The following is a 26,373-nucleotide window of genomic DNA, read 5'->3' as shown; positions in this document are numbered from 1 at the left end:
TGGGCCCAGAACTTCAGTGCAGCAGGTGGATGGTGGCTAATCGTTGGACGTAATGCCGGGGACGGTCACAAGATCGAAACGTCAGATTCCCGGCGCCCAAGCACAGCCTATCAGGGAGGGGAGGTTGCCAGGGAACATAAGGGGGAACGGGGAGGAGCTGAGGAGGGGAGAGCGCAGCCCCTTCTCCCCCTCCAGCTGGGCACGGACTCCAGTAAGGCTCTGTCACTCTGGGGGGAGGAGTTGAGGAGAAAAGAGCTGTCCCTCTCCCCCTCCAGCCGTGCATTGACTGTCAATCACCAACAATGGCGGTGGGCAGTGCAGTAGCATACAGTGTGACTTATTGTAATGCCAGCTGCTGTGGGAGACCACGGGCGCCCTGATCAGCGGGACACGGGGAACAGCTCTGCGGAGCATGCATGGCCTACGGCCATGGGTTGAAAACCCTTGCTAAAATCTATTTGTAAATGAGGACACATTTGTAGTAAATACCTCCCATTCGCTCTCCTGAGCATCATACCTGTGCACTGTACACTTCCCACCATTGTTAATGTACTATGTAGTCATTTACATGTACTACAGATGTGTTTACATACGGCTGTGGCACTGTAACGTAGCGTTTCGCATACAGATACCCTCGCAGTCGCACATAGTATATAGGCATGCCGCATATCATTTTAATCAGTTGAAGCTGCTTGTGCATCCTATTCGCATCACTTTGCGAATAAGATGTATTTCAAGATAAAAAGTTGCACAAAAAGATGCTCGGCGGTACCAAGTCACGCCACGTCATGGCACGACTAGGAAGTAAGATGTATGTGGACACATTTGTACTATGTTCTTTTTCTATGTTACTCTTTTATATGAGGTCTTGATTATAGCCTGATATAAATAATGAAGTAAATTGTCACAAAGTATTTCATTTATATGTGCAAAGGTTCCACATACTGTATAAGGTTAGGTTACTTCTAAATCTATAATAATATATTACCATCTTGTCTGCCCTTGTTGTCTATGCACCTTTTGCATTTGTTTGCTATTTATTATGTATGAATCTTATTTTTCTATGCATGCACATGTGCAGTGGCGTAAGTTCATCCCAGACGCAAGTTATAATTTTGTGCCCCCCGTCACAGCCGCTGACACTGTAATGTAGCAATTCGCATGCAGACAGGCTATAGATAGATGAAGGCAGCAGCTGATGGTCTGACATGGAGATCTCCACTAGTGTATGGTGGCTTCTCAGGTGCCGGGAAGAGGTGCCATGTATTGGGCAGCCATGACGTTACACTCCGGGTACATAGTAACAGCCCTAAGTGGGGTGAATATGTTGTGGACAATGGAGGAGGTGCCCCTTCAGAGCTGGAGCCCGGCGGCAGGCGCCTCCATTGTCTCCCATAGTTCTGCCCCTGGTGCTTTTGTATGCGTTGCAGTTGCTATGGTTTATGAAATTACTATTTATTATTATCCTTTATCTATATGACGCCACAGGGGGTCTGCAGCACTTTAAAAGTACATAAACAGAAACATTATGAACAAAACAACAATAAAGTGGCTTACAGTACCGAACATTGCAGGACATGGACAAGGTTTATAAACATTGCTGCATCAGCAGACATAATACCCATATGCAGATGTGTCCTCATACACCTAGCGAGATGCCTGGCCCAATGTGAGTCTACTAGCGCCCAGAGTCTTTTTCAGTTAAAAATGCAACTTAGTAGGACGCATTGGCGGATCCAGGGGGGCGATTGAAGTGATCGTCCCCCCTTAGCACAGTCCGCATCATGCACTGTGAATTGCATGGAGAGTGCATTACACAGGCTCCAATCACAGCACAGGCTGAACACACCCTGCTCACCTCAGTGCATGATCCGGGGGTGGGGGGTGTCAGTGACAGGCTGAGGAGGGAAGAGAGCACAGCTCCCGCACCCTGCTGCTGCTGCTGCAGGACTGACCGGAGAGTAGACTGTCAACCCTGCACAGTGGCACGGTCTGTGCACTATTGACACTGTGCAGGGAGACGTTACAGGCTCCATGATCCTACACTGCTGCTATACTGCCCCCACACAGAGGAGAGGGAGGATGGCTCCTGCTGCCCTCGGGAAGAGGAAGAGGGGAAGCAGGAATTTGGCTGGAGAAGAGGAGAGCAGGGAGATGGCTGGGGGAGTGGGGAGCAGAGAGATGGCTGGGGGAGTGGGGAGCAGAGAGATGGCTGGGGGAGTGGGGAGCAGAGAGATGGCTGGGGGAGTGGGGAGCAGGGAGATGGCTGGGGGAGTGGGGAGCAGGGAGATGGCTGGGGGAGTGGGGAGCAGGGAGATGGCTGGGGGAGTGGGGAGCAGGGAGATGGCTGGGGGAGTGGGGAGCAGGGAGATGGCTGGGGGAGTGGGGAGCAGGGAGATGGCTGGGGTAGTGGGGGCAGGGAGATGGTTGGGGGAGCAGGGGGATGGCTGGGGGAGTGGGGGGCAGGGAGATGGTTGGGGGAGCAGGGGGATGGCTGGGGGAGTGGGGAGCAGGGAGATGGCTGGGGGAGTGGGGAGCAGGGAGATGGCTGGGGGAGTGGGGAGCAGGGAGATGGCTGGGGGAGTGGGGAGCAGGGAGATGGCTGGGGGAGTGGGGAGCAGGGAGATGGCTGGGGTAGTGGGGGGCAGGGAGATGGTTGGGGGAGCAGGGGGATGGCTGGGGGAGTGGGGAGCAGGGAGATGGCTGGGGGAGTGGGGAGCAGGGAGATGGCTGGGGGAGTGGGGAGCAGGGAGATGGCTGGGGGAGTGGGGGGCAGGGAGATGGCTGGGGGAGTGGGGAGCAGGGAGATGGCTGGGGGAGTGTGGAGCAGGGAGATGGCTGGGGGAGTGGGGGGCAGGGAGATGGCTGGGGGAGCAGGGGGATGGCTGGGGGAGTAGGGAGCAGGGAGATGGCTGGGGGAGCAGGGAGATGGCTGGGGGAGTGGGGGGCAGGGAGATGGCTGGGGGAGTGGGGGCAGGGAGATGGCTGGGGGAGTGGGGGGCAGGGAGATGGCTGGGGGAGCGGGGGGATGGCTGGGGGAGTGAGGAGCAGGGAGATGGCTGGGGGAGTGGGGAGCAGTGAGATGGCTGGGGGAGTGGGGAGCAGGGAGATGGCTGGGGGAGTGGGGGGCAGGGAGATGGCTGGGGGAGCAGGGGGATGGCTGGGGGAGTGGGGAGCAGGGAGATGGCTGGGGGAGTGGGGAGCAGGGAGATGGCTGGGGGAGTGGGGAGCAGGGAGATGGCTGGGGGAGTGGGGGGCAGGGAGATGGCTGGGGGAGCAGGGGGATGGCTGACTCTGCCCCTGCACAAAGGGGAGAATGGCTTCTGCTCTAGAACAGGAATGGAGGTTGCAGGGAGATGGTTAGGGGAGGGGTGCAGGGAGATGGCGGCTGGTGCTATAACTGTGTATTCAGACAGACATAGTGAATACATAAATTTATACATAGTAATAATCAATGTGGCCACAAAAAAAAAATGGAAAGGGGAGATGTTGGGACCAGAAAGGGGAGGCCAATCCAGAAAAGAGGAGTCATAATTAATCATTAAATCGCCCCTCCTAATAGAACAGTCTAGATCTGCCCCTGGTAGGATGCACCAGGAGACAGCACTGATTAATGTGATATGTGACACTTGTACATCTGTGTGCAAGTGGTTGTAAATGAACCAAAACAGAACTTGGCGTGGAATTAAGCTGTGCCCACTACATTGTAGCACTTCGCATACAGTTTCAGACTCTGTCACACACAGATAAACAATTGACGCATATCAAATTAATCAAAGCAGTCTCCTGGTGTATCTTAGGGGTCTATTTACTAAGCTGTGTTAGGAGATAAGTGACCGGTGATAAGGTACCAGCCAATCAGCTCCTTACTGCCATTTTTCAAACACAGCCTGTGACATGGCAGTTAGGATCTGATTGGCTGGTACCTTATCTCCGTTCAACACAGCTTAGTAAATAGACCCCTAGGTCACATCACATCGCTAGTAAAACGCATTTTTGGGAGAAAAGAAAATCTTTTGGTAGAAGCAGAGCATGCTTGCCAACACTCCCGCATCTGGCGGGAGGCTCCCGTTTTACCCACCAGCCTCCCGCTGCCCCGCATATCCCTTCCAATCGGGATCCAGAAGCCCCGTCTGAAATTCGCACTGCACATGAGTGAGCAAGGCCGCGACTGGCAGAGCATGGTGTAAGCATGTAGAAGAGTCCAGGCCACGCACCGCGGGTTTTTGGGCAGGCAGCGTCGGCCGTCCAGCAGAGCCTGTGAGTGCACGGCAGGGCAGGCTTGAAGACACTATATAGTGTCTTTTTTTCTCCAGCATCAGCGGCTATGGCAGAAGCGGCGGATCCCTCCCCCTTTCAACCCTGCATGTTGGGAGCCGCGGAGAGTAAGACATCCAGGAGGGGGAGTGATGGGGGAGCTGGTCTGGCGCGGAGAGCAGCTCTGTTCAGTTTGGTGGCGGCCAGGTCCCGGAGCTCGGAGGAGAGGCTGGAGGAGGAGTGCCTGTGCCCAAGGTGAGTGTCTGTGGTTCAACCTCAGCAGCTCCATAGGCAGGCACTGACAAGTGAGTGAGTGAGTGTGTCACAAGTATTATATGTGTGCGTTAATAAGAATTTCTGTTAACTTGAACATTACAAGACCTTGGAGTGGCACCTATAGCACATTATTTATATATATATATATATATATATATATATTTATTTGTGTTAAATTATGCTCTGCCACTTTGTATGTGTCTAATTTTCAAGTAGGCCTCTTGGTTTTATTGTAACTAATATTAATTTTGTCAGAGAGAACATATTTTTTGTATAATGCAGGCTTGGAATATATTGAATTTATTTTGCTTTTATATTTTAGCACATACTTTCATATTAAGGCCCGTATTCAATTTGAGGCAAAAAGTCCAGACTTTTCGCCTGCTGGACTTTTCGCCTCCTTCGCCTGTTTTCTAGGCGAAAAAGTATTGCGCGCGTGCCCGCTATTCCCCGTATTCAATTCTAAAGTACGCGAAATCGGGAACAGGAAAAACTTGGATCGGCGAAAAAATACGAGAATTTTTGGGTAATAATTGTAAGACCCCCCTAAAGATGTCCAGACCTCGGGGATCACTATGGGTACCCCCGTTTTTGCCTGCAGAAGAAAGTCGGCTTTCTAAATAGATGCGGCAGGTGGTTATTTTTCCCGACATTGAAGAAGTGATGCAGAAGAGCACTTAGGTTTTTTTGTTTTAATTTTAAAAGTGGTCCCATTAAATTTGGGGTACATGAAAATTGGGGTAAGCATATTTTTAAGTCCCTAAAGGTAATTTTTAAAATTCTTCAAAAATACACCTGCCGCTACTCTGCGCAATGAAAAAAACACCTGCCACATACTTGGGGACACCACCACAATTAATTTCGTTAGTTTAGCATTTTGTTTTCACTTTTTTTTTTTTTTCACCCCTAAATTTAAAACTTTTTTTTTTTCTGGCACATTTCGTTTTAAGGGGGCATTCCCAAGGGTGCAGGCTATTTTTTTTAAGCCTGCACCCTTAAACCCCAAATCTGCACTTTTTTTCACCTGCTATAGATAACTGAAAAATGATCCCTGTTTTTTTTTTTTAAATGACCTTTCACTCCATTTACGAAAAAAAACGGGAATTTTCTGGAAATATGCCTGGAACACCCCTAAAGATGTCCAGACATGGGGATCACTATGGGTACCCCCATTTTTGCCTGCTGAAGGAAGTCGGGGTTTGTAATAGCCACGCAAGATGCAATTTTGCGGCTATGAAGAAGTGGTAAAGAATAGCACTTAGATTATTTTTTGGGGGATAATAACTATTCCTATCAAATTCGGGGTACATGAAAATAGGGGTAAGCATTTTTTTTTAAAAAAAATCTGCAATATTGCACCTAACGCTTGTCCCCGCAATGAAGAAAACACCTGCCGCATACATGGGAACCCGACCTGAATTAATTTAGATAGTTTGGCACTTTGTTCCCCTATTTTTTTTTAACCCCCAAAATTAAACATTATATTTTTGGGTTGTCCCGAATATTTTAAAACTTTTTAAAACTGTCTTAAGGCTGCATGAGGGTTCCCGCACTGCTGTACCCCAAAACCACAATTCTGCACTTGTTTCTGCCAGCTATTCATAGGCGAAACTTTTTCGCCTATTACATTGCATTGACTTTCCGCCTAGGCGAAAAGTCTTCCAAATTGAATACGGAGGTAATTCAAAACAGGCGAAAATGACGTCATCGGCGAAAAAGTATCGCGGAAACTGACTTTTTGCCTCATATTGAATACGGCCCTAAGTCTACTGTATATTACGTAATAAAGATCTGTTGGTGAAGGGAACATGTAGGTTTATTTTGAAAGAATAATACATTCTTCTCTTAATCAGCTTTGAAACTTCGTCACAAATGCTCTTTCGTGCAAATCACAAGAGGGGCTGCCATATTTTCTTGCACTGCAGTCACAAATGAACTGATGTAACACATTCAATCCTGCACAGTAGAGACTGGGGAGACAGCGACCTAGTACGGAAAGCATTGATAAGACAGTGCGGCCAACATAAGTTTTAATATAAGTGGAGTGCGGATAATTTTTGACTCACCCTCGTATATAGATATATATAGATATATAGATGTGTATGTATGTATATATATATATATATAAATAATACAGTATATCTGAAAAAAAGATGAGAAATAGCGCCTCTTAGTGTATTATGATCTGATACCAGATAATATCACCCTATAAAGACAATATCCCAGATTGGTACCACAATGGAGTTTGAAACGACTAAGGGCCATATTCAATTAGTTTTGCACCCACGATACTTTTTTGCCTGCCGGGCTTTTCGCCTACATCTCGAGTTTTGCATGCGGAAAAGTATCGGGTATGCTCCCGCTATTCGCCGTATTCAATTAGAAAGGAGGCGAAAATGGCACCCAGCAAAACTGAAACAGGCGAAAAGTCCTGTTAAAAATGGGGAACTCAGCCTGACACCCCCCAAAAGATGCACTAACATTGGGGACCACTATAGATACTCCCGAAGTGGTGTCAATTGGTGCCAATTAGCACATTAACACAAGTGGTGAAGAATAGCATTAAGCAGTATTTTTTTGTGAAAAGAACTACTCCAAGCAAATTTGGGGTACTTGAAAAAGGGTGCTAGCAAATTTTTAAGTTGCCAAAGTAAAGTTTTAAATTACGTAAAAAATCCACCTGCCACAAGCACCTGCAATCATAAAAACACCTACCCCATACTTGGGGACCCCTCAGAAGTCTATTTAGCTAGTTTTGAAGTTTGTCCCCCAACTTTGAACTTTTTTGCCCCAAAATGAAAGTACTTTTTTAGGGTGTTCTAAAGTATTTTTATTTTATTTTTTCACACAGTTTATCTTTATGGGACTGTCCAAAGGGTGCAGGAGGGTTTCCCGAAGTTTGCACCACTTAATCGCAATTCTCCACTTTTTTCCGCCTGCTATTCATAGGCAAAACTTTTCCGCTGATTACATTGCATTGACTTTCGCATACGCAAAAAGTCTTTGGAATTGAATACGGTGGAAACTTTATGCCTGGCGAAATGACGTCATCCACGATACTTTTCCGCGGATTCTGACTTTTCATGTCTAATTGAATACAGGCCTACTTGAAAGGAAGCTCTCACATGCGTATTTAAAGTGGTTGGAAACCAATGAATTGGGTACAACTTAATTTCATGAGTGATATTACCTGGTTATGGGAAAACTTATTATCAGATCATACTACATTAGGAGGTGCTATCTCTCATCTTTTTTTTTCTGAATTATTTGGGACCAGCTGAACCATGGTTGTTTGGAGAACAGCAGCCACCCTATATAACTATTAATTTTTACAAAGATTTTAGTTAGTCCCATTTTAGTCTTTCTTTTTTGCTTTGTTGTAGTCAAGATGTAGTCAGTGGACCTCCATTTTAAATTTTAGTCTAAATTAAGTCAAAGTTTTAGTTGTAATGATACTGTAATGCATTTTACTGAAGAACTTTTCTTTAAAATTCCCTTGAGAGGCACTGTGATGTTAAGGGGGCTGTCAGCAAAACTGTAAGGTGCATACACACACAACGATTTTTTTTTAACGATATCGTTTATCGTTCAATCGTTGAAAAAATCGTTCACTTTCTGAGTTAAAACGATGAACGATTATCGTTCATGCGCGTTCACGTTTGTAGTTCAGTCAGACTGACCAACTCAACGATTTTCAGTAATGGAATATGCAAAAATCATTTGTAGTTAAAAAAAAATCGTTCATTACATTTAGTAAATGAACGATTTTAGAAAACGATTTTCATTAATTTTTCCCTTGAAAAAATTAATGAAAATTGTTTACTAAAATCGTTCATTTACTAAATCGTGTGTGTATGCAGCTTTAGTATTTAGTATTTAGGGGTCTGTTTACTATGCCGTGTTAGGAGACAGAGTGAAAGTGATAAGGTGCCAGCCAATCAGCTCCCAACTGTCATCTCTCAGGCTGTGTTTGAAAAATGACAGTTGGGAGCTGATTGGCTGGTACATTATCACTTTTCACTCTGTCTCCTAACACTGCTTAGTATATAGACCACTTAGTGTGTTTAGTGATCGAGGCTGAGTGAGAATGTTTTATACAGATTAATGCCTTAACTTTGTTATAACCAATGCTAATTTTGACAAGGATTTTAAATGTAGTTTTAGTCTTAGTCCATTATTTCAAATTGGACACAGAAATCGTCGTAATTTTCGTTATTAAAATGTTTAGATTTTCGTTATCGTTGCAATATAGTCCTAAAAAAAACTGTAGTAGACGATTGTTTTAGTGAAATCTTTTGTTGACAATATTAACATTGCCCTATATAGGGGAGTGTTTTTTGACTGTACAATTGAATTATGGTCTTCATGTGCAATATTTGAAGGACTATATATAATAACTCCCTTGTAGCCGGCACTCTCCAATGATACACAAAACAGCCACGGTGCTCACCCCCAGAAAATTTACAAGAAGGCAATTAGAGCGGCACTCGCTGGTCTTATTCAATGTCAATAAATAAGGACACAGTCCGTGATGCTGCAATGTTTTGAGGTTTAATCCTCGTCCTTAGGCAGTAGATACAAATGTGAGAAAATGAAAAACTTACCTAAATAGACACCTCCTGCAGGTAAAAACGCCGGTCATCTGCCCAGGTGTTGGTGTCAGACGGATTTCCGGCTAGCATCCAGCCCCGTCCAGTCAAAGACACTCCCACTGTTGCTATGGCATCGCGGTGTACACAAACAGTGACAGGAACCACCACCAACAATAGATCTAAAAGAGCTAAGACGTAAATGGGATATACTGTATATTCCAAACATATTAGTGGCTATATCATAACCAATAGTATAATAGATACTATAATCAACAAAACTATTAGCTACAATGAAGAGAGATAATCAAAATGACTCTAACATTAAATATGACAACATGATTTTAAAGGGATATTGCTAAAATATCCAAAGAAAAATGTTCCAATTAAGGTGATCATTCAATCCTCGTGGCTTCAATGTATCCAAAGTGCAGATCCACTTGGATTCCAATCTGAGAAGTATTTTATGCCTATCACCCCCTCTAACATCCTCCGGGACATGATCGATAATTATGTGTTTAAAGCTAGATAGACTGTGCCGAAATTCAGAGAAATGTCGCGCTACTGGTTGCTCTGAGGTCTTGCCACCCAGTGCAGCTCTGATAGAGGACCTGTGTAACGCCACCCGCTCTTTAAAAGAGCGCATGGTTTTCCCCACGTAACATAATCCACAGGGGCATTTTACTAAGTACACTACAAAAGTACTAGTGCACGTCAGTACATGTCGTATATGATATTTGCGCCCATTATGGGGATGGTAAAAAATGTTGTTGTCAATCATGTGGCGACATGTGGTACACCCCGTGCATTTATAACAGCCACCTGCTTTTTTCTTTTTCCCGCCATCAAGACTTAGATGTTCCGTTACATCCGGGTGCAGAGTCCAATCCCGTATATTTTTTCCTCTTTTGTAGCAAGGTCTTATTCTGGTATTCTTAAGACATCTTAACTCTTTGTCTGTTTGTATAATCGGCCACAGGGTTTTAGTTATCGAACATACAGTTCCTGACGAGGAACTGTTGTACTGCTGAACCCAATTTAATTTATCCTCTTTATGTTCTACCGAGTTCTTCTTAATCAGAGTTTTCTCCCTCGGGATCTTATCCACCTTACTCCTGGCTGTCAATAGTGTCAAATTTTTATAACCCCGTGCCTTAAATTTCTGAGTCATTTCATCTAGACTTGATTGCAATTGATCTTTCTCACTAGTTATTCTCTTTACTCTTAAATATTGTGAAAAAGGAAGTCCTGTTTTAGTTGTCACTGGGTGATGGCTTTCCGCTCTTAAAAGGGTATTTCTATCTGTTGGCTTTGAAAACAAAGATGTGATAATCTTATTATTTTGATTAGTAATTTTTACATCTAAATATGTGATTGATTCCACACTCAGGGAGTAAGTGAATTTAATGGGATAGTCCCGTTTATTAATACATTCCATCATATCCTGGAATTCTCCAAAACTACCACTCCAGAACAGGATCACATCATGGATGTATCGTTTGTAGAAAAAAATGTTTGTCCCTGAACTCTCTGGTGAAAAATAAGTCCTTCTCAACATAAAACATGTATGTTTTTGCATATGTAGGGGCTACATGAGAGCCCATTGCACATCCATTGCACTGTAAATAATAATCTCCATTATAATAAAAATAATTTCTTGTAAGAACCATCTTCAAAAGTGTAAGGAAAAGATCAACGTCTGGTCCAGTATATAATGAGTTGTTCACTATCAAATTTCTAGCGGCCCAAATGCCCCCCTCATGTGGTATATTTGTGTATAGGCTAATGATGTCTAATGTGCACATCCAAATATTATCTGGCAGCTCTCCCAGTGCTTTCAATTGATTAATTAAATCTGTAGTGTACTTAAGATACACAGATTCGGCCTGTACACATGGCTGTAGATGAAAATCAAGAAATTTTGAAATATTGCTAAATAATGAGCCACGAGCCGATATTATGGGCCTCCCAGGCGGATTAATGGGGTTCTTATGCATTTTCGGTAAACTGTATAGGAGGAAACAATCGGAAAATCACATTTCAGGAAATCACATGTATCTGAATCCAGTAAACCTTCACGTACTGACATATCCAAAATCTCATCTAATTCAGTTTTGAAATTGATGGTCGGATCAGATGTTAGTTTACTGTAGACCTTTATATCATTTAATTGTGATAAAATCTCCGTATGATATTTGGGTTATATCCTGAACCACCACTCCCCCCCCCCTTGTCCGCCGGACGAATCACAATATCCTTGTAATCTCTTAGATTTTTTAAAGCATCCCATTCATCTTTAGATAAATTATTATGAAAAGATTTAGAGTTTTTTTGTTTGTGAATTACTTGTGCATCCAAAGCCTTCATAAAACCAGTAATGGAGGGATTATTTGTCACTGGGTCAAACTTCGATTTATTTCTAAATATTTTATTAATTCCCGTTCGCTGATTTATATCATCCTTGTTTTTAAAATAATCCCTCAATTTCAACTATCGGTATAAATGGCACTGGTCTATTTTCCATTGAAATTCGTCATATTTTGTAGTAGGCACGAAGCCCAATCCTTTATTAAGGACCAAAATTTCTGACTTCGTTAAAATCCTATTAGACAAATTGAATACTAGGTTCATTTCCTCCGACCCTTGGTCATTCTTGATGTTCCGGCGGCACTGTCCCCCCCGCCTCGTGCATTTATTGATTTTCCTCTGCCTGCACGTGTCCTTACCCCTAAAGGGGGCCTCTGTGTGGAAGTGGAAGCGGCAGAAGTTTCTTGCGGGGAATCCTCTCCCGAGGTAGTCACTACTTCACTTGAGGATTGAACATTGCGATTAAATCTATGCATACGGTACTGTGATCTAGTATCATTAGAGAACCTCTCATTGGGACCAGAAACCCATCTATAGACCACTGCTCAGCGTAATCTTTATTCACCTTCTCAAATTTTTGTTTTTTAAAAAATATTAACTCCTCCTTATAAACCGCAATTTGATGATTTAAGCGTTCAATCCAATTCTTGGACTGATCTTGCAATAATATTGGTTTATTTAATTCTTCAAACTCCGTGATCTTCGTTCTTATTAGAGTTAACTCGCGAGCAGATTCCTCGATTACAAGGGTCATGAAATCTAGGGAGCATTTATTTAAAACCGCTATCCAGCGGCGGCAAAATTCCTTATTAAACCTTCCGATTGTTGGGACATTCCTTACTCGGAAACCCCTTGGGATTTTTCTTTCCCTATAATACTCAAAGTGTTATGCCATGTAATAAAAAGTCAGTCTCCTTTTTCGTAAATCTCAATAAGATATTAAACAAATCATCCGGTGTTGCACTTTCCTCTGTATCAGTAAATCTTTCCTTGAATAAAGCAGCCTCAGATTCACTCTCAGAAAAACTTAATATTTCCCCTGGGGTTAAATTGAGCCAATTAAATCCTCCAACTTCATCCATACTTGTAGCTTGAGACATATTGATTGTGTACAGATAATTCCAAAGACATCTGCAATTTAAAACCACCGCAACTGTGCTGCATATAAGTGCATATAAATGAAAGTATATATTGCACAGACAAGTTGTAATCCAGGTGGGTGCACGTTATAACACTGTCACAGAGGTTCCTTTTAGATATAAATAACAGAAGGTGCTGCAGGCTTTAATACTGCTCGTAGAAGCCACCAGGCAATATACATACAGTCCACATGCAATAAATCCCTTGTAGCCGGCACTCTCCAATGATACACAAAACAGCCACGGTGCTCACCCCCAGAAAATTTACAAGAAGGCAATTAGAGCGGCACTCGCTGGTCTTATTCAATGTCAATAAATAAGGACGCACAGTCCGTGATGCTGCAACGTTTCGAGGTTTAATCCATTACGCTGAGCAGCGGGTCTATAGATGGGTTTCTGGTCCCAATGAGAGGTTCTCTAATGATACTAGATCACAGTACCGTATGCATAGATTTAATCGCAATGTTCAATCCTCAAGTGAAGTAGTGACTACCTCGGGAGAGGATTCCCCGCAAGAAACTTCTGCCACTTCCACTTCCACACAGAGGTCCCCTTTAGGGGTAAGGACACGAGCAGGCAGAGGAAAATCAATAAATGCACGAGGCGGGGGGGACAGTGCCGCCGGAACATCAAGAATGACCAAGGGTCGGAGGAAATGAACCTAGTATTCAATTTGTCTAATAGGATTTTAACGGTCAGAAATTTCGGTCCTTAATAAAGGATTGGGCTTCGTGCCTACTACAAAATATGACGAATTTCAATGGAAAATAGACCAGTGCCATTTATACCGACAGTTGAACTTGAGGGATTATTTTAAAAACAAGGATGATATAAATCAGCAAATGGGAATTAATAAAATATTTAGAAAGAAATCGAATTTTGACCCAGTGACAAATAATCCCTCCATTACTGGTAATTCACAAACAAAAAAACTCTAAATCTTTTCATAATAATTTATCTAAAGATGAATGGGATGCTTTAAAAAATCTAAGAGATTACAAGGATATTGTGAGTCGTCCGGCGGACAAGGGGGGGGGAGTGGTGGTTCAGGATATAACCCAATATCATATGGAGATTTTATCACAATTAAATGATATCAAGGTCTACAGTAAACTAACATCTGATCCGACCATCAATTTCAAAACTGAATTAGATGAGATTTTGGATATGTCAGTACGTGAAGGTTTACTGGATTCGGATACATGTGATTTCCTGAAATGTGATTTTCCGATTGTTCCCCTCCTATACAGTTTGCCGAAAATCCATGAGAACCCCATTAATCTGCCTGGGAGGCCCATAATATCGGCTCGTGGCTCATTATTTAGCAATATTTCAAAATTTCTTGATTTTCATCTACAGCCATGTGTACAGGCCGAATCTGTGTATCTTAAGGACACTACAGATTTAATTAATCAATTGAAAGCACTGGGAGAGCTGCCGGATAATATTTGGATGTGCACATTAGACATCATTAGCCTATACACAAATATACCACATGAGGGGGGCATTTGGGCCGCTAGAAATTTGATAGTGAACAACTCATTATATACTGGACCAGACGTTGATCTTTTCCTTACACTTTTGAAGATGGTTCTTACAAGAAATTATTTTTTTTATAATGGAGATTATTATTTACAGTGCTATGGATGTGCAATGGGCTCTCATGTAGCCCCTACATATGCAAAAACATACATGTTTTATGTTGAGAAGGACTTATTTTTCACCAGAGAGTTCAGGGACAAACATTTTTTCTACAAACGATACATCCATGATGTGATCCTGTTCTGGAGTGGTAGTTTTGGAGAATTCCAGGATATGATGGAATGTATTAATAAACGGGACTGTCCCATTAAATTCACTTACTCCCTGAGTGTGGAATCAATCACATAATTAGATGCTAAAATTACTAATCAAAATAATAAGATTATCACATCTTTGTTTTCAAAGCCAACAGATAGAAATACCCTTTTAAGAGCGGAAAGCCATCACCCAGTGACAACTAAAACAGGACTTCCTTTTTCACAATATTTAAGAGTAAAGAGAATAACTAGTGAGAAAGATCAATTGGAATCAAGTCTAGATGAAATGACTCAGAAATTTAAGGCACGGGGTTATAAAAATTTGACACTATTGACAGCCAGGAGTAAGGTGGATAAGATCCCGAGGGAGAAAACTCTGATTAAGAAGAACTCGGTAGAACATAAAGAGGATAAATTAAATTGGGTTCAGCAGTACAACAGTTCCTCGTCAGGAACTGTATGTTCGATAACTAAAACCCTGTGGCCGATTATACAAACAGACAAAGAGTTAAGATGTCTTAAGAATACCAGAATAAGACCTTGCTACAAAAGAGGAAAAAATATACGGGATTGGACTGTGCACCCGGATGTAACGGAACATCTAAGTCTTGATGGCGGGAAAAAGAAAAAAGCAGGTGGCTGTTATAAATGCACGGGGTGTACCACATGTCGCCACATGATTAACAACAAAATTTTTTACCATCCCCATAATGGGCGCAAATATCATATACGACATGTACTGACGTGCACTAGTACTTTTGTAGTGTACTTAATAAAATGCCCCTGTGGATTATGTTACGTGGGGAAAACCATGCGCTCTTTTAAAGAGCGGGTGGCGTTACACAGGTCCTCTATCAGAGCTGCACTGGGTGGCAAGACCTCAGAGCAACCAGTAGCACGACATTTCTCTGAATTTCGGCACAGTCTATCTAGCTTTAAACACATAATTATCGATCATGTCCCGGAGGATGTTAGAGGGGGTGATAGGCATAAAATACTTCTCAGATTGGAATCCAAGTGGATCTACACTTTGGATACATTGAAGCCACGAGGATTGAATGATCACCTTAATTGGAACATTTTTCTTTGAATTATTGGATATTTTAGCAATATCCCTTTAAAATCATGTTGTCATATTTAATGTTAGAGTCATTTTGATTATCTCTCTTCATTGTAGCTAATAGTTTTGTTGATTATAGTATCTATTATACTATTGGTCATGATATAGTCACTAATATGTTTGGAATATACAGTATATCCCATTTACGTCTTAGCACTTTTAGATCTATTGTTGGTGGTGGTTCCTGTCACTGTTTGTGTACACCGCGATGCCATAGCAACAGTGGGAGTGTCTTTGACTGAACGGGGCTGGATGCTATCCGGAAATCCGTCTGACACCAACACCTGGGCAGATGACCGGCGTTTTTACCTGCACGAGGTATCTATTTAGGTAAGTTTTTCATTTTCTCATATTTGTATCTACTGCCTGAGGACGAGGATTAAATCTCAAAACATTGCAGCATCACGGACTGTGTGTCCTTATTTATTGACATTGAATAAGACCAGCGAGTGCCGCTCTAATTGCCTTCTTTTATATATATTTATATATATATATATATATCATGAGAACCAAAGTTGAACAAAACCTGGAATCAAATAGTTGAAATGCTTGAAGTGAAGTCTGATAAAATGCGCAGTAGTGTCATCAGCAAATAAATTCAGATTACTTCTGTGAGCTGAGATATATAGTAGCAGTTAGTAGCAGTCACTTCATCTTATCATTGCATAAATACTGGTTTACTATTGTGTTCAGTCTTGTAAAGAACAGAAATGTTGTGTTTGATATGAAAAGAACATTGCAGCATTCTCTTCCTATGAGAAGAGCAGTGCTTGTATTCTGTGCAGTCCTGTTATGATCTTCTGTCTCTGTTATACAGTGGGCTGCATTGAGTGAAATGAAGATCCCAGATAAAAAGCAGGCCGCTTGTGATGAGATCTTCCAGAGTGAAGAGGAGTACTCTTTGTATGAGGCAGTTAAGTTTTTAATGCTGAAAACTGCTATTGACTTATATGATGCCAATGTGGATGGCCAGGAAGTGCCTGTCTTCTCTTGGCTGATGTTTGCTAGGGACACATCTAGTAATCCCTGTGATTTTATGAAGAATCATTTAAATCAAGTTGGGCACTCTGGAGGCCTTGAACAGGTATGAAGTGTTAAGAGCAATAGTTATATGATGAAAAAATCTATACTGGCATTCGTGATATACTGTTGTCTAAAGCTTGACAAACGGAAACCCACACGGATTCCAGATAAAATATAATGGGTGACACATAATGATTTGCTTTTCTACTCAAGTGATTTACTAATGTACTAATGGTTTACATTTTGCTTCATGTTGTAAATTATTATTGACCATTATTTATAAGGTTATAGCATTTTATAAGAAATATGGAAACCAAGTAAACAAAAAATGCAACAAAAAGAACTTTTTATTCTTTAAATGTTTAAAATGGAAGGTGTACTCCGGAAACCTTAGACTTTTGTTTTGTCTAGAATTACTGTGTGTGGGAAAGAGCCTTCTCGCTTACCTCCAATTCATCAAGTTCTCATAACAGTCTGAGATGATGAGCTTCTGTTTTAGGCACGTTTATTTTCCAAACTGCGTGAAGATTATTAGAAGATCCCTACCCCATTCATCCATATAGTTAGCTGAATACTATATTTTATTTTTGTTTTGTTTATATTTTCCTTTTAAATATAGTTAAACTGCAAGAAATAGCTTGGCTTTGCTTTGCTGGTTGTTCTCTAATATGGCCACAATTTACACAGCAGGAAAAGTAGCAAAGTTTAGGAAAAAGTACACAAAGAGGGCTTAATACCAATGACCCACACCATGCATAACTATGCTTAATATGTGACTTTATACCAATTCCTGTACTATTTGTGAACTGAGGGCCTGATTCAGAGCCGCACGCTATTTGCGCTCGCTTGGTCAGAAAAAGGGGCCGGCTATTTAAATTGAGCGCTCGCTCTTTGAGGTCTGTTGACGCCTCTATGTCTGAGCGAGCGAACGAAACATGCGCTCGCTATTTTGTAAAGACGCCCCCTGGCCGCTCGCATCCTACGCCATCTCCGCTATTTATTTGATTAATCGAGTACATCGAAAGGCATCTGAACTGCTCGCAGTGCTTGTGGTAGGTTTATCCTACCGCAATCATGCGAACAGTTCAGGCTAAGAAACAACCAAGTGACGTGGTCGATGACGCTGCTTTGTTAATTATGCACACCCTTAAAACGCCCGTTTTGACAGTTTGGCACGCCTGTGTTTGGATCTCCACTCCCCGTTTTCAAGCACCTTCCCCTGTTACCACCCACAAACGCCTCATCCTGTCACTCAAATTAGCAAGCACTCGCTATTTTGCGAGTGCTCGATTTCCGATCGCACTGACTGGTTGGTGCATGCGCATTATGACCCATACGCATATGCAGTTGTGCGAACATCGCTCGGAGCGAACGAGCGGCCGCTTCCGAGCGGCTCTGAATCAGGCCCTAAGTTGCAAGATTGGGTGGGTGTAGCAAGGTTGGGGAAAAAGTAGCAAATGCAACATTATGTTTAATCTGTGACTTTATATCAGTTTATTTGCAATAAATAAATGAGTATACTATTTGTAGATGTAGATTCAAGATTGTGGAAAAACTAGCACAATAAAGAAAAAAGTAGCAAAGTTGAGGAAAAAGTAGAAACATTGAGTAAGAAGTAAGCAGCACAGGAATCATGCCAGGCTTCTTGTTCCACATGGCGGAAAAGGAATATGTGTATGAGGACACATCTGTACACTTACTGTACACAGTTTACAATGTGGGCCTTCCTAAGAGGGATAGTTAGCTTAGAATGATGTGCCAGCATACATTGTAGTACAGAACGTGGTGCCCATTGATAGCTATTTGGTACTAATCATAAAGGGTAAGATTAGAAAACCTAGAGCAGTAACAGATTTGTTTTAACAGTTAGGCTCAGATTTATCAACGAGTGATATTCTTATTATTACTCATTACTAATCTTAAACGGTGCTCCGCCTCCAACCAATCAGCTCCTAACTGTCATGTGTTTGAAAAATGACAGTAAGGAGCTAATTGGTTGGAGGATTAAGGCCCAGATAAATCTAGGCCTTAGTGTGGGCTCAGTGAATCAGCACGTCAATTCAGTATACAGATAAACATATTACATGTAAATTGAACATAAACTATCAAACATTGTACTAAACACTTCAGAGATAGAAGAGTGAGTGGTTAGTAATTAACCTAAACCTACTTCAGTAGACAATAGATCTATGATCTATATACTGTATATACAGTATACATCATCCTTTTGTGCAGCCACACACAGACTAAACCAGTGCTTCCCAGCCACACATTGCACAAGAGTGAGGGCAACCTTAGCCAGCCACTCTTTGTACAGGGATAAAACAGCCACATGTTGCATGCTGTACGGGTTACTGTAATGCCCCCATACCTGAGTGGTTAGGGTGCTTTCTGGATTAGTCATTGTAGTTCTTGATGATCACTGAATGGTGCAGTATTGGCAAGTGTAACTGTCTCCACACAGAATAAGGATAGTCTTTAGGAATAGGTGGGAAAGTCTGGCTTTTTTAGGGAACTGTTTTTCTTCCCAGCTCCATTTGAAATGGTGTGGATCAGGGCACTGTCTATGCAATTTTCTTAAATTCAAGTCCTATGCCACTATTCTTTATTTATACTAATTACAATATGCTGTGGAAATGAAGATTGAGGTTGAGGCTTTTAACTACACACAGAATGAAGGTTGGTAGTAAAAAGGGATTTGTTATAGACTTTTAGTTTTTAATGGAAAAAAAAAACTGAAAAGAATGCCTTTAACCAGATACTGAGTAAGACGTGTACACCTAGACAGTTGCTCAGCACCCTGCCTTAACCCTTTAACTAGCACCAGAAGGAAGTAGTTATGGCCCCCATAATTTGGAGTGGAAGCTACTTTGTTTGCGCCCTTCATCAAATGAATAATATGACAATGACTAAGCAGTCAGCTCTCAAAGTGATACATTTTTAAGATGCGGCAATTTTAATACAACATCATTAGGTTGAATTTTGGGAAGATCCCTTTTTCAGCTGTGGGATACCTCTTGTACTGGGCAGTGTTGAGTCACTATTTGGAGGAGACTGGGAAAACAGTACACAGTGTACAATCAGCAGGCTCAACCACACTTAGAATAGTAGAGTGATCACAGAGAATCACTCTTTCATCTGGGCAGACAGACATAACATTGAACTAATGGTCTTTATAACTGGAATACACCCACCAACTTATCTCAACATCTTACTATCAGGTTCTTTACACCCTATTGCACCATGCAGACGTGGAATATTAGGTATTGCACCAGGTAGCCCTGGGATATTAGGTATTGCACTAAGCAGCCCCTGCATATTATGTATTGCACCAGGCAGCCCTGGGATATTAGGTATTGCACCAGGCAGCCCTTGAATATTAGGTATTGCACCAGGCAGCCCTGGGATATTAGATATTGCACCAGGCAACCCTGGTATATTAGGTATTGCTCTAGGCAGCCCTGAGATATTAGGTATTGCACCAGGCAGCCCTGGGATATTAGGTATTGCACCATGCAGCCCTGGGATATTAGGTATTGCACCAGACAGACCTGGGGTATTAGGTATTGCACCACGCAGCCCTGGGATATTAGGTATTGCACCAGGCATCCCTGAGATATTAGGTATTGCACCAGGCAGTCATGGGATATTAGGTATTGCACCATGCAGCCCTGGGATATTAGGTATTGCACCAGACAGACCTGGGGTATTAGGTATTGCACCACGCAGCCCTGGGATATTAGGTATTGCACCAGGCATCCCTGAGATATTAGGTATTGCACCAGGCAGCCATGGGATATTAGGTATTGCACCAGGCAGCCCTGGGATATTAGGTATTGCAGGTTGAACAGCACAACTTCATAAGTCATAAGGTTTCTACAACAGCTACTGTTTTTCTATAGATTAATCTTGCGGCTGATTGCATCTCACCACATACTTTCGGGTTGTATCAGCTGTTTCTTGCTAGTGCTGTATAGCCCACACTAAAATCCTAGATCTGATTAAAGTCTCTTCATAGTGTGATAGTTTATTTTTGTTATTTTTCCTTGTTTATACCTAACAGAAAAACAAAATTCTATGGAATGTAACTTTTATAAGTATGGTAATAATTTGTACATTTTGTTTGAAATTGGACTACTCAGTTCCATCTCATTACACCTCAGATCATTTAACAAAATATTGGCTATAGTCAACTAATAAAAATCAAAATAGTTAGTGTGTATACTAGTAGCATTAAGCTTAGACTGGCTGGCTTTTACCGTGTGTCACCAAAACATTTGAGACATCTGAAAATTATCTAAATGGAAGTGAAGCTTATGTCACATCTTGGGATTCATTGGCTGCTGCAGTTTTGGATGACGTAATAGGAATAACATGTATGTAAGAACTAAATCCCAGCAGTGCTATTGAGATAGAGCAGAGTATTCAGTGGATATATTATATACATACACTGGTGTAATGCTATTGTGAGGACGCACCTTTTTAGAGCAGACGGATCTGACATTTTAGTACTATAGATAAAATATGTATTTCCTTTTTAATATGTAATCTGCTCATAACTATGTTAGGGGTATATTTACTAAAGTGCGGGTTTTTAGAAGTGGAGATGTTGCTCGTAGCAACCAATCACATTCTAGCTATTATATTCCAGAAGGTGCTAGATAACTGTTAAGTAGAATCTGACTAGCTGCTCTATGGGCAACATCTTTACTTCTAAAAACCCGTACTTTGGTAAATATACTCCTAGGTGTCTGCCTTTGCCTCAGTTCATGCATACTCAAGCTCTTTTCTCAGACAGATGACTGTTTATTGCTTCCTTTATTATATCTATGTCATGTTATTCTCCACACTTCCCCCAATTATACACAACGTATCTGCTAATTATAAACTGTGATGGTTATTAAAATAGTAGTTTTCCATTCAAGGAATAATGAGTTTACCTTGATTTGGTAGAATTGTTAATCTGCACGTCCAAAGGGGATTCAGTCTCCCAGGTTACATAACACTACTGGTGAAAACAGTTTTTATTAGATAGGAGAACACTAAATGAAGGGAAATATTGGCACATAGATATTTTTTTTTATTGTATACAATTTCACAATACATTATAGTTCTTATACAGTATTTGCCAATTGACAAGCAGCATGTAAGGTATCACTCACTACAACAGTGCATGTAATAGTGGTCATCTTAACCAAATCTCAGCTTTCATGCCATGCATTTCAGCAACTGTGCAAGCCAATTTTCTCTATACACTGATATTTTACTTTTTATCTTGCGCTCTCCTATTCAGAGAGCCTCATATATGAGTAAATGGCAGATTTATTTGACATACTGCATTATACAGTACTAACCCAATCAATTTTTTTTTTCTTTTTTAGGTAGAAATGTTTCTTCTTGGATACGCATTGCAGTATACCATCAAAGTGTACAGACTGTACAAATATGGAACAGATGAATTTATTACACAATATCCTGATGACCAGGCAAACTGGCCAGTTGTAACTCTTATAACTGAAGATGACCGGCATTACAATGTCCCAGTTAGAGTGTGTGAAGAGACAAGCTTATAAATAAGTCTTTCCCCCAAACCTTTATGAAGGTGATCTATTACTCACGTGATTTACAATTGTACTATTGCTATGCAACTGAAGCTTTCTCTTCTGACCATTTTTTAGTAAATTTTTTACGATGAGAAATGAACCCGTTACATATATTTAACGTGCTTGAGCCGGTGCTCTGTTCATGTCCAATAAATCTATTGGACGCTATTTGGGATTAACAATCTAAAGTCTCAAAATTTACTTACTTGCAAATTAGCATTTTATGCTTTTGGAAACTTAAAGGACCATCAAACCTAACAAATTCATGTACAGTAAACTGATTATAGAAAATAAAAATGTAGCAATCATATTCACTATACATGAAGCTTTTAGCAGTTTATTATAAATACTGTACAGTATTTTTCAGGCAACAAATTGATTGGGGTGTGGCGAATAATTTCAGTAATCCTACTGAAGACATGACAGGAACCCTTTTTGGGTGACAACAGAAGGCAATTGTTTACCGTATGTTTACTAATGAGTGAGTTATTAAAGCCGCCAATTATCACTGGCTTTGACCTATAGATTTAAGACTGCAATTGAAATACATGCTAAATCAGGCTTATTCAGCATTTGTTTCCAACTATCAGAGCCACTGGTGATCTACCACTGATGAGTAAATACACCCCAAGATTTCGTACAATGTCAAAACTCTCTTTCCTGCTAAATTGTAAATATTTGCAGACAGTATACCAATTTGGGACTGTTTTAAAGTAACTTCTAATATTCAGTCAATTTATATATTAGATTTTAAAAATTAGCCTTTAAAAATACAGCCAATAAACTTAAATACAATTTCAGATATTTAAAGATTTTTTTTCTTTTTTCTTTGACTATAAATTTGTATGTCCAGAAAAGTTTCATTAAATGGTAAAAATCATATTTTTGAAATGATATTCAAAGTCCCATGACCCCCAAACTCACAAAAGTATGATACCTCACTTGTACAAACCCACTTACAGTATAAATGAGAAAATATGCATATTATTTAAAAGGGGGATATCACCTACATTTAAAACTTATTGAAGAAAACTCCAAAAATGTAATGTTTCAAAATCATTTCATGTGCAAGGACTGGGGCTCCCACTTTGTGCATCTATGGAAACTTGCATCAGCCCCATGCTAGGTGCAGAATCTCCGTCAGAGTATGGCCTCCGGTGTGCCAATTAGGCTGGAGATCACGACCCGTTATGTGACACACCCTCGACACTCCCATAAGACGGCCATCAGGCAGTGCATCTCTATGCGTCTGAATTGCCACAGCCCAGGAACACCAAATACATATACAATACATTTCTGAGACGTGCATTTCAAACGCTATTGTGACTCTGTACATACACACCATGGGACGCATGCGCTATGCAACTTTTTAGCAGCTTAGATGCATTTGCAGTTGAAAAATCAACCGTGAATATCAGCAATACATCCAACTTAGAATCAGGCCCAACGAATGAAAATGTCGAAGCTTCCTAAATGCATACTATGCAAAACCACCCTGCTGTATAGCAGCTATAATATATGGGTTAACTAGTTAATCAGCTAAATAGATAAAGAAGACTTCTGCAAAGTTGCTTTTCCTTCCCTATTTCTGTTCTTTGCTGTCTCTCAGCTGACAAGTGTGAAATGTGTGTTTATGTGAGTGTAGAGTGTTTCAATGTTTTCTGAGCTAAGAGGCTTACCTGCTCCTGGCAAGTTTGGTTGGCCTCTGCAATGCACCTGTGGGAGTGCAAGCAGGGCCAACTTTGACTCCCCGGGTACACTAATTGCCAATACAAGTTTATAGATTTGACTCCCTTCTTCCGTGTTAGGTGAACTCATCGGGAGGTCCCTGCTGCCTATTTAACATCACTTCCAAGGTCACACTCTGTGCTGATTGGCAATGAAGCTGGATACAACACTTAGAACTTATATGTAAGAAATACAGTTTCAAAGAAGTTTTTACAACATGGAGCATGGACCCATCCCCAAAGAGCAGAAGGGCACCAGTTCTAAATAAGACCCTTTTTAGAAGTGCCTGCTCCAAATTTTTTCGATTGTTTACTATGTAACCCTTTCCTTCTGTGTCAGCATTTAGAGCCTGTGGAAGGGTGAAAAACAGCAATCTCATAATTTTGTTTGCAGCGTTTATAAGATTTTATTTGAAGATTATGAATGGTCATTATATGTGGCTTGTATACCTCAGAACAAAGAAACCACAACTCACTCTACTGAACAAGTTTATTAACATTTATTTTTATGCTTTAAAATTGTATTAAATCTTGGTGATATGAATGCAGGATGCTTTTGTCATTAAAGATGATTTCTATAATATTCAAGGGTAGAAGAGCTATGGGGCTTTATTCTTCCTGGTGGGTTGCAGGAGAAGATGTAAAATGGCACCCACAGTCAGTGTAAAGCCTGGTGTGCTTTCCACTGCCTGTGGGTGCAGTTTTAATCTTTCACCTTCAACCCTCAGGGAAACATAATGCCCCATATCTCTTCAGCCCGGGAAGCAGCGGCTTATAAATGTAACTGCTTCAGAGATAAAGACCACAATATAGAGAGAGAGGATTTACAGCCTGGTCCCTCTTGTGCTGCTGGGTACCTGCATTCTCTTAATGAGCTTAATTAGTCATCTAGCAATGAGCCAGATAAAGAGATAAAGAATGGGAACAAATTTAAGAGATTTAACTGTATATATCCTGTTCTTTATGAAGAAGCTTCTAAATGGTATTTGGAGCTGACAATTGATGCAGCTGTAACCAGTCAGCCTATGAGGACCACGATTCCAATGGAAAATGGAAGAGCACTGATGAATCCTATAGGTAGGAAAAGGGAAAGTTTATTTAAGATCCTTCAAGTTTGCTCTAGTACAATGTTTTGGCTATTGCTTCAGTGTTCAGGGTGCTTAGCATATATGGGTATATATAGACAATTCAAAGATACACAAGAGAAAAGGTAAAATACTGGGGACCCATTTATCATGCTTTGGAGTGAAATCAAAGGAGATTTATTTTCTTTGGTAAGCTTCACTGGATACAATCCCTTCTCATCATAACAGTGGCCTTAGCGGTAGTTGTGAATAGAGTGTTACAACTGTGCCCATGAGTGACAGACCCACAATTTAAGACCTTTATCTACACGTGCATTTGTTGGTAAGTTTTTTGTGTCAGTTGACAAACTGAATTCCATGTCTCAAAGTTAAGGTAAGTTCCATCTTTTGCCACATGACAGTAAAATTCTGCATTTATCTTCCTCTTTACCAGCATTTAAGAGAAGCACAAACTATTGAACAGGGAAACAGTACTTTTATTGGTACCACATTTAAGCAGCCTTTTTGCTTCAAGATTAAGGAAAGGAGCTAAATGACTTGCAATGTATCTATGCAGAAACGTACATACTTACCACTCTAGGGGTCTACTTACTAAGCTTTGTTAGGAGATAAAGTGAACGGAGATAAGGTATCAGCCAATCAGCTCCTAACTGTCATACACAGCCTGTGACTTGACAGTTAGGAGCTAATTGGCTGGTACCTTATCACCGTTCACTTTATCTCCTAACACAGCTTAGTAAATAGACCACTAGATCACTGGATACCCAAAATCATAAATGAAAGATACAAATCAGGGAACTTCTGAACCATTCTAGATCTGAGGCAGATCAATCAATTAATTTACACATGGAGTCAGTGCATTCCATTCTTAATGAGGTAAAATTAGATTTTATTAGCTCCATAGATGTACAAATGCTTATCTCCACATTCCTATTATAGATCAATATCACCAGTTTCTTAGCTTCTTTGTGCTTGGTCACCACATTGAGTTCATGGGTCTCCCATTTAGAGCTTCACATATCAAAATACCACAAAGGTCCAACTGGAAACAAGTAATTAAAATGTGGCCTTATCTGTATGACTTTCTAGTATCAGGAATATCCGAGTATGACGCAGATAATGTGCCTATAGGCACATTGTTGGAAAGCCAAGATAGTGAAAGGTCATCTAGTGCCTTCTCAATAGCTACAATTCTTAGGGGTACAGATAGACACAGTAAAAAACAATGTCTAGATTACCAACATCATCTAGTATACCAACCTCAGTATCAGCAAATAGGGACCATAAGGATTTGTTTCTGTCTCATGCACTATAGGTATGTACAAGGAAATCAATTTAAATGGCGGCAGCTTCTAAGACTAAAAGATAATGGAGTAGCCTTCTCACAA

The 26,373-nt window shown here is 41.1% G+C and overlaps 1 protein-coding gene across 5 annotated transcripts in view; it reads left to right on the top strand.

Annotated features, from left to right (window-relative positions):
* LOC148532117 (ubiquitin thioesterase otulin-like) overlaps positions 1-22,928 on the top strand; it is a 138,243-nt gene extending 115,315 nt beyond the window's left edge. For 4 of the 5 annotated variants that reach the window (XM_088468264.1, XM_088468259.1, XM_088468260.1 and 1 more), the window contains 2 exons: positions 16,365-16,631; positions 21,952-22,928. In XM_088468264.1, the coding sequence (XP_088324390.1) occupies positions 16,365-16,631; positions 21,952-22,143 (459 nt within the window). In that variant the 3' untranslated portion in view covers positions 22,144-22,928. The remainder of the gene's footprint in view (positions 1-16,364; positions 16,632-21,951) is intronic. The other variant, XM_088468263.1, reaches the window with a different exon arrangement.
* The last annotated feature ends 3,445 nt before the right edge of the window (positions 22,929-26,373 follow it).

Source organism: Taudactylus pleione, unplaced genomic scaffold (assembly GCF_031769625.1).
Source record: "Taudactylus pleione unplaced genomic scaffold, aTauple2 ptg000083l, whole genome shotgun sequence".
NCBI lineage: Eukaryota > Metazoa > Chordata > Amphibia > Anura > Myobatrachidae > Taudactylus > Taudactylus pleione.
The sequence above is the reverse complement of the archived record's forward strand: the minus strand, read 5'-3'. Positions and strand labels throughout refer to the sequence as shown.